Source organism: Miniopterus natalensis, chromosome 4 (assembly GCF_054644295.1).
Source record: "Miniopterus natalensis isolate mMinNat1 chromosome 4, mMinNat1.hap1, whole genome shotgun sequence".
NCBI lineage: Eukaryota > Metazoa > Chordata > Mammalia > Chiroptera > Miniopteridae > Miniopterus > Miniopterus natalensis.
The window spans coordinates 26595761-26608692 of NC_142084.1; the positions used below are offsets into that span (position 1 = coordinate 26595761).

At 49.9% G+C, this 12932-nt stretch overlaps 1 protein-coding gene across 1 annotated transcript in view; it reads right to left on the reverse strand.

Moving 5' to 3' along the window:
- COL23A1 (collagen type XXIII alpha 1 chain) overlaps nt 1-12932 on the reverse strand; it is a 303359-nt gene that overhangs the window by 55810 nt on the left and 234617 nt on the right. Inside the window, exon 3 of the mRNA XM_087816472.1 lies at nt 2796-2840. Within this exon, the coding sequence (XP_087672598.1) occupies nt 2796-2840 (45 nt within the window). The remainder of the gene's footprint in view (nt 1-2795; nt 2841-12932) is intronic.

Below are 12932 nucleotides of genomic sequence, written 5' to 3' on the forward strand. Positions count from 1 at the left end.
GGTGGAGGAGGCACACAACTTTTCAGAGAAGATCACCACAACCAGGTATGGAAAGTGCTGGGACAGAGGGAGATATCTGAGACTGCGGGAGCCAGGGGGAGCCAGGGGGAACCAGGGGGAGGCAAGGGAGAGCAACGGATGTTCTTGGGGAAAGTGGGGCATCTAGAAGGAGAAAGTATCTTGCTCAATGATCCTAGAAAGATGACCCCGGAGTGCAAGAGCAGCGTCAGGCTTCCCCAGCTGAGAAATGGGCCAGTGGGAAGGTGAGAAATTCACTCCATCATGATAGAGATGCACAAACGCTGCAGGGCCATGGAGGCATTTTCCAGGCAAAGGCTCCCTGTGGAGCTAGAGAGCACCCATCCCCACAGGCAAACAGGCTCAGCTCTGCAGGGCTGCAGCAGCAGGAAGGCATCTCAGTCAGACACCGTTCCACAGGCAAAGAGCCTTTCTCCCTGGGACACAGGAAAAGGTCTGGTTTTACAAGGGAAGGTGCCAAAGCCAGGATGTGCATGTGCGTGAAACTATTTAGGCCTGGCCAAAGCTAATCAGAGGGGAACATCTGCTGTGTGTTGTTCACACCATTCTCCGACAGGCAGAGAAGGACACCGTATGGGAAAGGGCAGCAAGGGGGATGAAGTGCTGCCCACCCCTTGCCCAGCGCTGACCTTGGACAAGACACTTTTTCCTTTGAAGCCTCAGTTTCCTTATCTGCAAAACGGGGCTAATAACATATGCTTATCTTGTAGGGTTCTTGGAGGATCACAAGACATGAAGAACTTGAAAGGACTTAGCACACAGGGTCAGGGGCCCAGTGACTCCTTATCTTTCTCTGACTTTGAGATTACTGTAAACTGGAGTCATAATTCTAATAGGTTTTTGAGTAAGTTGAGTAATATACTTTTTCCTAAAAAAAAAGTCACTTTGTATTCTCCATCTCCTTCCAGGATGGATGTAAGGAGCTTACAATAAAAGGCAATAAAACATTTTATGAGGACAGAAACGAGAACTGAGCGATGAAATGCGTATTCGCGAGCCTGTGGGGTGTGTGTGTGTGATTACACACAACATCTAGAGTAAAGGAAGCCATGGCAATCAGACATGAAACAGCCTTCAGCTTCTGGAAGTCAAAGCACACAGAGAACCATGACGGCATTTCCCAGGAGTGCACGCCAGCGAGCTTATCTGGGGGGCGTCTATAGAAGGAACTAGATAACGCAAGCATGCAGCACAGCACGGAGGAAGGAAGCCCCCCCAGCGCCTGGGAGAAGAGCCTGGGGCTCAGAGGGAGCCGGCTCGGCTCCCCTGGCCCAAGCAGCTGGGGGGCCTCTTGGTGGTGGACCCCTCTGGAATCACCAGCATGCCCTCCTTGTGAAGCTGTTTAGGGGCTGAGCATGTGTTCATTCATTCATTCATTCACTCTTTGTGCATTTACATTCCTGCTCTGCACTGAAAACTGGAGACTTTGGAGGTGCTTGCGCTAGACTTAAAGGGCAAAGAATACTGAACTTGGGGTAGCAGTTCAGGCAGAGGAGATGACATTCTGGGGAGGGGAGGACAGGAGTACAGGCTCAGAGTGGGAGGGCCTCAGACCCCCATGGTGAGGCTGGAGGTGGGGACACGGTGGAGGAGCAATGAGAGCTGCAGGGGCTGTGGGGTGAAGACCAAGAAGGGGGCACAGGCCTGAGATGTACTCTGGAGAAGACTGACCAGGACTTGGTATGGGAGTGGGCAGGGAGGGACCCAGGGTGACGCCCAGGTGTCTGCACAGGGAAGCGAGTGGCTGGAGGTGTCCACCTGGGGGAGAGCAGGCTAGCGGAGGTGCTGGTTCAGTGGGGCTTGTCCAAACTCTGGACCCAGAAGAGACGACTTGGTGGGAGTCAGGGAGGGGGCACTGTCAGTGTCATGGGGGAGTTGAAGCCAAAGGATTGGGAGAGAAGAGAGAAGAGGGCCAAGAGCAAATTCATTTAAGAGACAAGTGGGGTACTATGGAAGAGGCAAAGAAGAGGGGGGTCAGAGACGCGGGAGGAAACGCAGGCCAGGGCTGCGCTGGGGATACAGGCTGGGGATGGGGGTGCTCAACAGCGAAGGTCAAGCAAGGTGCCGACGGCAAAGCATCTGCTCACACGACCATCAGGAGGTCAGCGGTAACTTTGGCCAAGATGATGTCAGTGGAGTGACAGTGAAAAGAAACCAGAGGGGCTGGGATGAGTGGAAGGTGAGGCGGAAGAGCCAGGATGGGGTGTGTGGGTGCCTCTGAGGAAGCCTCTCTGTGTGTTGGGGTAGGGGATGTGCAGAGCAAGTGCCTTTTGGGTGAAATGAAGATGGCAGGGGGAAGGTGGTGGCGCATGCAGGTGAGTCTGCACGTCTATGGAAGTAAGGTGGAGTCTCCTTCTGGTGGCTCTGCCAAGGGAAGGACAGGCCAAGTCTGGTGAAGGAGGGGAACACGCAGGAGAACCACGGGCAGTGGGCTGTAGAACCACCGTCAGTTCCCACAAAGAGAGGAGGCTGTTTGAGCGAGAGACTAGGGACTGAAGTTTCTGAGGTTGATAATGAGATTCGCAGGGTGCCAAGGACATGGACAGGACGGTCACTGGAGCTGGGATGTCAAGAGGCCAAGAAAAGGCGGTACTGGGCACTGTGGCTTCTGAGGGCAGAAGGGAGGGGAAGATCTGGCCCAGGACCAAAGGTCTCAAGTAACGAGGTGCTACGGGGACTAGCACATCCAGCCGGGTCCCTGGGCAAGGGCAGACTCCTAGGCCTAGGCTTGGGAACAAGGAAAACTTGGGACTCACCAGGATCGCCTCTTCTTCCAGGCTTGCCACGCCGTCCAGGGGGCCCTAGGCAGGGAAACAAGGATAGATTCGTTGAGAAGGGAAGCCAGTGGGTTTGGGCACAGCTTGCCTGCTGCCGGCCCACCCACCCATCCTGGCGGCAGCCTGCCCACCGCCCTGCTGGCTGGCGGAGTGCAGAGGTGCGGGGAGGAAGCCGGCTCCTGCTCCAGCTCGCCCCTGCTCCTCCCGGCCTGCCCCTGTCGGTTGCCTTCTCACCGCTCACTCCTCATTCAGTTATTTAATCATCTGTTCATTTATCCATTCACAATCCCCCCTCAGTCAAAAAGATTTACCATCTGGAAACTCTGGAGGTAAAAGAGTTTGCAACTGAGAAACTTCTGACTGACGAGAAATATAAGGCTGAGGGTGGGAGTTATCTTATGAAAGCCCTGACCAAGACTTTTAAAAATAATTTATCTTTATTGCTGAAAGTATTACAGATGTCCTCTCCCCCCCCCCATTGACCCCTTCTTCCCCTACCCCCCCAACTGACCAATGCTTTTTAATGTCCACTGCAGTAAACCAACAGAGACAACACACCGCACAAAGTGCTTATACATTTCTCAGGATTTATTGCAGATAACGCAGATCCTTTTCAGTATCCACCTCTCCATCCACATGGTTTGAGCCTTTCTGAATTGATGATGGGAACCACCCTGCCTTTGCCTTCTCTCCCTCTGCCCACGAAGGTCCTGGGAGAGAGCTCTGAGTAAGGACATGCTGACCAGCCCACTGCCTCAGTCAGAGGTCCAGGCCCAGCTCATGGCCCGCCTCGCCCCGGGAGTGGAGAGTCACTTCTGGAGCTTGCTGCAAACATCCCCGAAGCCCTCCGACCTTGCGTTTTAACTTTTGTCTGCCTCCAGTTTCACTCCCTCTTGGTTGAACTATTCCTTCCTTCCTTCCTTCCTTCCTTCCTTCCTTCCTTCCTTCCTTCCTTCCTTCCTTCCTTCCTTCCTTCCTTCCTTCCTTCCTTCCTTCCTTCCCTCCCTCCCTCCCTCCCTCCCTCCTTCCCTCCTTCCCTCCTTCCCTCCTTCCCTCCTTCCTTTAAGGCTTTTATTGCTTTCGGGGGGGGGGGGGAGAGATAAAAACATCGATAGGGCTGCCTCCCGTAACCCCCCCACTGGGGATAGAGCCAGAAACCTGGGCAAGTGCCCTGACAGGGAATCCAACTGGTGACCTCCTGGTGCACAGGACAACTCTCAACCAACTTAGCCACACGGGCTGGGCTCTTCCTTTTTCTCAGGTGCCAGGGGATAGGTGTGCCGAAGGGAAGATGCATGTTTTAGATTGCAATGAAATGGCACTTTATACGTCTCTCTCCATCCTGCCTGCCCCCTGCATGCCATGCGCCCGGGTGGGCCCTGATGAGGTAGGTGGACAGACTGTAGCTGTATTACTAGGCACTGCCCTTTCCTGTAAAGGTCGCCCCCCCCCCCCCCCAAATTCCCAGAACAACCACTGAGGAGAGACATGAATCAAGTCTGAGACAGGATGGTTGTGTGTGTTTCCCCGTTTGCCTCCTTCCATTTTTACGGGTGTTCCTTGTGTGCCCCTGATCCAGGGCAGGAAAGCAAAGCAACCCAGGTCAGCTGGTCAGCGGCACTTCGTTAAGGGGGAATCCTGGATGGGGAGGAGGGAGGGCCTCGGAGAAAAGGAGAGAGAGAGACACCTTTGCAGGCCAGGGTGAGGTGAGAATGACTTTCTGGCCAGCATTGGGGGCTTGAGATCAGGATGGTGAGACAAAATTTAAAAAAATGCTATTTCTCGCACCCCTGTGTTTGCAATTTAAAAAAAGTTATTGTGGTCAGGAACACAAAACATAAAATATACCATCTTAAACCATTTTTAAGAGTACGGTACATTAGTGTTAACATATGTCCAATGCTGTGCAACAGGTCTCTAGAAGTTTTCATCTTGCAAAATTAGAAACTCTTTATTCATGAAAAACCTCCCTCTTCCCTCTCCCCCAGCCCTCCAGAAACCATCATCCTACCTTGGGTTTCTAAGACTTTGCCTATTTTAGGTATTTCAGATAAGTGGAATCTTGGGTATTTGTCCTTTCGTGACTGGCTTATTTCACTTAGTACAAAGTACTCAAGGTTCATTCATGTTGTTGAAGTGATCATTTCCATCTTTTTTAAGGCTGAATAAGTATTCCACTGTATGTATACACCACACATTCTTCATCCATTCATCCCATTTGGTGATGAATGCTGACTTGCTTCCACCTCTTGGCTATTGTGAATAGTGCTGTAAACACGGGGAGCAAATATCTCTTCAAGATCCTGTTTTTAACTCTTTTGTTGGATCAATACCCACAAGTGGGATTGCTGGATCATATGGCAATTCTATTTTTAATGTTTTGAGGCATGTCCATACTCTTTTCTATAGTGGCTGCACCATTCTGCATTCCCACAAACAGTGAACAAGGGTTTCAATTTCTCCACTTCCTCTCCAGCATCTGTTATTTTCTGTTTGTTTCTTCTGGAAAGTGGCCATCCTAATGGATGTGAGGCAATATCTCATTGTGGTTTTAAGTTGTATTTCCCTAATAATTAGTGATAGTAACCATTTTTTCATATACCTGTTGGCCATTTATATATCTTCTTTGGAGAAATGTCTATTCAAGTCTTTTGCCCATTTTTTAATTGGATTTTTTGTTTTGTTGTTGTTGAGCATGTAGGAGTTCTTTATATATTCTGGACATTAATATTAACCCTTAATCGGGTATATGGTTTGCAAATATTTTCTCTTATTCTGTAGGTTACATTTTCATTCTGTTGTTTCCTTTGCTGTGCAGAAGTTCTATTTTTTATTTTTTAAATCCCCACCCAAGGACATGCTTAGAGAGAGGGAGGGAGAGAAAGAGAGATATGTTATGTGCCCCAATCGAGGATTGAACTGGCACAGGACTGGGCACAGGACAACACTCAACCAACTAAGCCATACTGGCGAGGGCAAGGCCAAGGTCTTTTTATCCCAGGATGTGCCCACAGCTTCCCTCAGCCTTCAGGTCAGGTCCTTCTCCTGGGCTCTGGAGGCACCTTTATCTGACCCTCTTTCTAGAACTCTGGGAGGAGAGTTGGGGTTGAGTGGTTCAAATCCTCCAGACCTTTAGCCTGGAGCTCCCTGAGGTTGCCCAGGCCCCAGGGCCATTGTGGGGGTGCAACTGAGTGGAGAAGTCAGGGGAGGTCCCTGGATTTGAGCTTCCAGGACCAGATCATTAAATCATCTCTCCCAAGTGCAAATTAAAACCACAGTCAGATATCATCTGTCAGAATGGCTATCATCAATAAATCAATAAACAATTGTTGGTGAGGACATGGAGAAAAGGGAACCCTCATGCATTTTTCGTGGGATTGTAAATTGATGCAGCCACTATGGAAAACAGTATGGAAGTTCCTAAAAAAATTAAAAATAGAACTACCATATGACCCAGCAATTCCATTTATCTGAAAAAACCCAAACCACTAATTTGAAAAGATAAGCGCATCCCCAAGTTCACTGCAACATTTACAATAGCCAAGATATGGAAGCAAACCAAATGTGGATCTATAGATAAATGGATAAAGAAGATATGGTACATACATACAATGGAATATTACTCAGTCATAGAAAAGGATGAAATCTTACCATTTGTGACAACATGGATGGACCTAGAGGGTATTACACCAAGTGAAATAAGTCAGACAGAGAAAGACAAATATCTTTTGATTTCACTTATATGGGAAATTTAAAAAACAAACAAAACAGAAACAACCTCATAGATACAGAGAACAAACTGATGGTTGCCAAATGGGAGGAAGGTTGGGGGACTGGGTGAAAAAGGTGAAGGAATTAAGAAGTACAAATTGGCAGTTACAAAACAGTCATGGGGACGTAAAGCACGGCACAGGGAATATCGGCAATAATATTGTAATAACTATGTATAGTGCCACATTGGTACTAGACTTATTGGGGTGATCACTTCGTTAGTCACATAAGTGGCTAATCATTATGCTGTACCCATGAAGCTAATATACTGTATGTCAACTGTAATTAGAAAAAAATTAAAAAAATTTTCCCCCCAGATAATTTTGTTTTATAAGTATCAGACAACCTGGGGGCTGGAGTGATCTCCTTGCTCATTTCCAGCCTGGCCTAACAAAGCCCTCTGGTCAGAGGACGGAGTCTGGTCCTGTGCACACCTCTGGGTGGGCCCAGGGAACATGGTGTTCTTGGGGGGGGCACTGACTCCCCAAGAGGCTGGCCAGCTAGTAGGCTGCTTGGGCTGGGCCAGCACTGTGAGCCATGTTGTCTTCTGGGAATTAAAACCACAGCCCCTTGCTCAGCAAATACAGCTAATTCCAAAGGGTTTTATGTCCCATCCTTATGTCCCACAGGATCATCCTCCATCACCCAATATACTGCAGGGAGCCCGATGGTCCTGAGCCCCAACGTTTGAGGGAAAGTCCCAAAGCAGTTTGGAAAAGCAATGCCACAGGCTGTTGCGTTGTAGAGCAAATATTTATTTAGAACCAGGATGGTTGTCCAGGCTGGTGTCAGATGCCTACTGCCCAAATGACCCGATGACCAAACCTGGTGAGCCTGCTTTGACATTGTCTCATTCAGTGACCAAATGAACAGAGCCCATGGCTGGGTGGTGGGGGGAGGGGAGCTGGCAGGTGGCCCCAACCTCACATTCACAAAGTCTCACACGTGGACACTGATGTTCTCTCGAATGGGTCTGATAGTCTTGGACAGCCACGCAGCCCGACAGTGTTTAATAGAAACAAGAGTTTGGCGGCACTGTTTATTGAGTGTTTACTTTATGCTTGGCAGTTATCTTGATTCCATGTTATTAACTCATAATGTATTCCTCACATCAAACCTATGAGGAAGGCTATTCTTTTCTCTATTTTATAGATGAAGAAATGGAGGCACAAAGAGATTAACTGATTCTCAAAGTCAGACAGCTGGTAGTGGGTGGGGCCTTGCAGGGTGGACTCTGAGGACCAGCTTCCACACCCCCCGCCTGCCCCCCTCCCCCCCCCCGGGCCAGGAAGATGCTTGTTGAGGGTGAGTGGTTACAGTAGTCCACCATTGCCCGGCCGGGCGTGGCTCAGTGGTTGAGCATCGACCTAGGATCCAGGGGATCGAGGTTTGATTCCCGGTCAGGGCACATGCCTGGGTTGTGGGCTTGATCTCCAGTCAGGGGCATTCAGGAAGCAGCGGATCAATGACTCTGTCATCACTGATGTTTCAACTCTCTCTCTCCCTCTCCCTTCCTCTCTCTGAAATCAATAAAGATATAGTAAAACAAACAAACAAACAAAACAATAGTCCACCATTTCTATAACTACTTCTTGGCATTTTTTTGTTATTTATTTTATTATTTTTAAAATTATATCTTTACTAATTTCAGAGACAGGAAGGAAGAGGGAGAAATAGAAACATCAATGATGAGAGGGAGTCATTGATCGGCTGCCTCCTGCACCCCCCCACTGGAGGCCCCAATGACTTGTGCCTGCTTCTGACATGCCCTCCTCACACCATCCAAAATGCCTGCACTTTCTGGGCTTGTTCCTCCCCTCAGTCAGTAGGAGCTTTAATAAAGCATTTTTAACGAGATCAAGGGGTCCAGACCCACTACTCACATTGGTGGCACACCAGAACCATCTCCCAAGGGTCCTGGAGGGAGGGACTGAGGAGGGGGCAAAGAAAGCCTGGGGAGGGGGTGACTGCTGATATGTACAAAGCTGTGCCGGCCACTCGCTGGGTGCTTCTGCTGTTAAGTGAGAGACTGGCTCCACTAACAGAAGAGAAACTGAGACTTAAAGGTGAGGTGATCTGTCCTAGTTGAAGAGCAAGTCAGGAGCCAGGAGTGGGTCCTGAGCTGCCAGGGCTCTTGCCGGCACCAACACCGCCCTCCTAAGTGTATCTGTCGGGGGAAATGGACCATGGTGTAGGCACCGGACTGAAAAGCTGAATGTCTCACCCAGAGGCACCAGCAAGTAGGGCCTGATCGAAGCAGAACACGGCGGAGGGGACGGGGAGGGCGGGTGGTTTTAGAGTCAGAGTGAAAGGCCTCACAGGGCTTTCGGTGAAGGGTGTGTGGGGGGCTGCCGGGGCTTCTATGTCTTAGAGTGAGGACTTCAAGGGACTACTGGAGGGGTCCTTCTGAGTGAAACATAAAAGGCACGTGGGTATGCCGTGTTGGGGCAACCCAGTAACAAGGCATTTCTCAGGCTTGGCAAAGCCCCCTCCCCAGGGCCCTCAACTCAGGCAGCTGACGGGAGGGCTGAGCAAGCTCGGTGAAGTGACAAGCCCCTCAGAGGGATCAGAAAGACCAGGGCCCTTTCCTTCCATGGAGCTCAAGGCCATGAGAACAGTTCAGAGGGCTGAAGAGGCCCTGACAGGCCAGCTGGCCTGGTTGGAAGGGGAGGGAGAGGCAGGACTCCAGAAAAGGGAGAGGATCTTCTTGGGCTCTCAGGGGGTGGAGGCTGAGTCAGGTTAACCTGAGTACGTAAGGAGCTGGCGCCCAGGCTAAGACAGGTATTGCATACAAGACCTTGTGTGCCTGACTGCTGATACCTTGAGCAGTTGGTGGGTAGATCCGGGGCACAGGCTGTGTAGCTGGTGTTGGGCAGTCAGCGGTGGGTGCTTGGGGTGACTCTTCAGGGCTCTGTTAGACCCAGATCTGTACTAGTGTGTATCAGCTTCTCTCCGGAGCCCATCATCTCCTGGGATCCTGTTTCTCATTGGAAAACAGGCTCCACAGAGGCGCATGGAAACAGCACACTCCAAAGACACCAGGTTCCTCAACTCTCCACTTGCTCAGAGGCCTTAATCACTGACACATGGGCCAGTGGAGCCCTCCAAGCTTAACGAAGGCCAGAATTTATTGCTTTCAGAGGATGAAAAGCTTTTCCTTTTTTAATTTCTTTTAACTTAAAAACCTTCCATGTGAGCTTTGATTTTCATGAGAATTCCTCATAACCTGCAAGACGACCAGCCCTGCCCCACTCAGAAGGTCCTAGAAAAGGGCAGGTGAGGCCAAGTAGCTGGAGGCCTTGGAGTGTGGCCAGCAGGGTGGGGGTGTGAACTCAGGAAGGACACTCAGGGAAAAGCTGGCTGCTCAGTGTGCACCACCCACTCCAAGGCCACCTGACCCTATGTGTCCTGGACCTTGGACTCCTGAACAGGAGAACAGATCCTCCTCCTGAGGGACAGGCATGTAGCCTCCAGCAGGACCTAGGGTGCTTGAATTTGTGGATCCAGGAAATATGGGGAGTGGGTGGGCACTAGGGTGACTGACCATCCCAGTTTGTCAGGACTGAGGGGTTTCCTGGGAGTTTCAGCGCTAAAATGGCTCAGTCCCAGGCAAACCAGAGGGTTGGCCACTCCAGTGGGCAGCCTGTGAGGAAGAAGACTCTCCACAATGCGCCATTTCTCACCCACTTCCTCCCTGAGCTCCTCCTGTTCCTCAAGCCTGCCAGGCCTAGTCCTACCTCAGGGCCTTTGCACTAACTGCCCCCGCAGCCTGGGGCTCTCCTCGCACATGTCTCTGCATGGCGGACTCTTTGTTGTGCTTCACTGACCACCATTTAAAGTGCACTGCCCTCAGGGACACTTGGTCACACTTTCCCGTATAATTTTCTTCCAACCAGTTATCTCTATTAAAATTACCTAGTTTATTTTATTTTAGTTGTTTTTTAATATTTATGGTTTCTCTCTCCTCACTAGAATGTGAGCTACCTGAGGACAGGGCTCCTACCTGCTGGGTTACAGCTGCAGCCTTCAACTGAGGCCTGGCACGCTGGTGCTAAACAAAGGGTCAGAGCACGAATGATCTCTGTGCTGGCTGGGGGAGGGTCCCGAGGCGCTGGGACCCTCAGGGCAGGCCGCAGGAAGGGCACAGGGCCTTCTGAATTGGGAGAAGGAGGAAGGAAGTGGGCACTGATGGTACCTGCTGCTGATGGGTGTGCAGCCAGACGCACGCCTGAATTCTCAGTGGATCTGTGAGGCAGGGACACCAGTCCCCCCTGTCACAGAGCGGGAGAGGGGCTGCCCAAGGTGGAGTGGCCTCACTGCCTGGCTCCTCTGTTGCCAGCTGATGGGACTCTGGGTGAGGTCTGAGGCAGCTGCTCAAGCTTCGTGGACCACAGGCCTCTGAGGAGCAGAGAGGCTGAGCGGGAAGATTTGGGGGAGCCCTGCTCCTGATATCCTGCCCTAGGAAGCCCTGCACAGCACCGCCCACCCCCAACAGCATTGACTCCACTCCCAGGAGGCTGTGAGTGAGTCACCCTTTGTTGTTCTTGACCCCCAGGGCCAGCGCTGAGGGCCATGGCTCCACTGGGGACTTTCAGCTGTCAAGAGCTGGCCTGAGTTTCCCCAGCCCTTGTCTGCCATAGGCCAGCTGCTCACACAGTGACTCTGCCGCCTTTCCACTCCCCTGTCCCTGGCGGAGGGCAGTTCCCTGTCCCGCAGCACTGTGGAGCCCTTATGGGGCCCTAAGCGGGGACCCACCCTCCCCACACTCAGCTGGCCAGGCGTGAGCAGGCCCGGGCGCATCGGCAGCCCCTTGTCCCCACCGGGAGGGTGAGCCACTGCAGCCAGCTGGGTTTGGGGCAGCATTCTGTTTTAAACAGCTTTACTGAGATATAATTCACATACCATACAAATTCAATGTTTTTTGGTATATTACATTATATTTAAAAAAATTATTTTCAAAAAATTATGTAAAATATACATAAACCTTAGCATTTAACCATTTCAAATGTGCAGTCGGTGGCATTAAGTACTTTCACAATGCTGTGCAGCCATCACCACCATCCATCACCACAGCCGTTTTCATCTTGCAAAACTGAAACTCTGTCCCCGTTAGACACTAACTCTCCAGTTCCTTCCCTCAGCACCGGGCAAACACCATCCTCCGTTCTGTCTCTATGAACCAGATTACTCTAGGAACTGCATATAAATGGAATCATATAGTGTTTGTCTTTTTGTGTCTGGCTTATTTCACTTAACCTATGGTCCTCAAGGTTCATTTATGTTGTAGCATATGTCAGAATTTCCTTCCTTTTTAAGACTAAATGACAATCTATCACATGTATATACAACATTTCTTATTACATTATTTTAAAAAATGCTGGTAAATTATATATAACGTAAAATTTGCTGTTTTAACCACTTTTCAGTGTTCGGTGACATTAAGCACATTCACAATGTTGTGCAGCCATCACCACCATCTAGTTTCAAAACTTTCATCCATCCCAGAAAGAAACTTTACCCATTAAGCAATAACTCCCCGTTCTCCCTCCCCAGCCCCTGGTAACCGCCTATCTACATTCTGTGTATGAATTTACCTATTTTAGATGTCTAGATAGTCCTTAAAAGTGGAATCACAGAGTATTTGTCCTTTTGTGTCTGGCTTATTTCACTTAGAATAATGTCTTCAAGGTTCACTCATGCTGTTGCATTATTACAGACGGAATATTTGTGTCCCCCCAGAATGCATATATTGAAATCTCAATCCCCAATGTGATGATATTAGGAGGGAAGGCCTTTGACAAGCAAGTAGGTCATGAGGGTGGGGCACTCCTGAATGGGATTAGTGCCCTTATACAAGGGACCCCAAAGAGCTCCCTTCTGCCCTGTGAGGACACACGGAAAAGAAGGAAGTCTGTGAATCCGAAAGCAGGCTCCCACGTAGACACCAGATCTATCAACGCCTCAACCTTGAACTTCCCAGCCTCCAGAACTGTGAGAAAGAAGTATTTGCTGTTGAAGGCACCCAGTCCATGGTATTTTTGTTAGAGCAGCCTAAATGGACTAAAACAAGAATGCAGCAGAACTTCACTCCTTCTTATGGCTGAATTGTATTCCACTGCATGTGGACACCACACTATTTATTCACTCTGGTGATGGAGACTTGGGCTGCTCCCGCCTTTGCTACTGCTGCAATGAACACTAGTGTGCAAGGATCTCTTTGAGTTCCTCCTTGCAATTTGTCTGGGAATATAGCTAGGAGTTAAATTGTTGGATCACATGGTAATTCTATGTTCAGCTGGGCAGTATTTTTTATTTCTAGCAGAGAAGAGGCATGTCCTGTGCCTG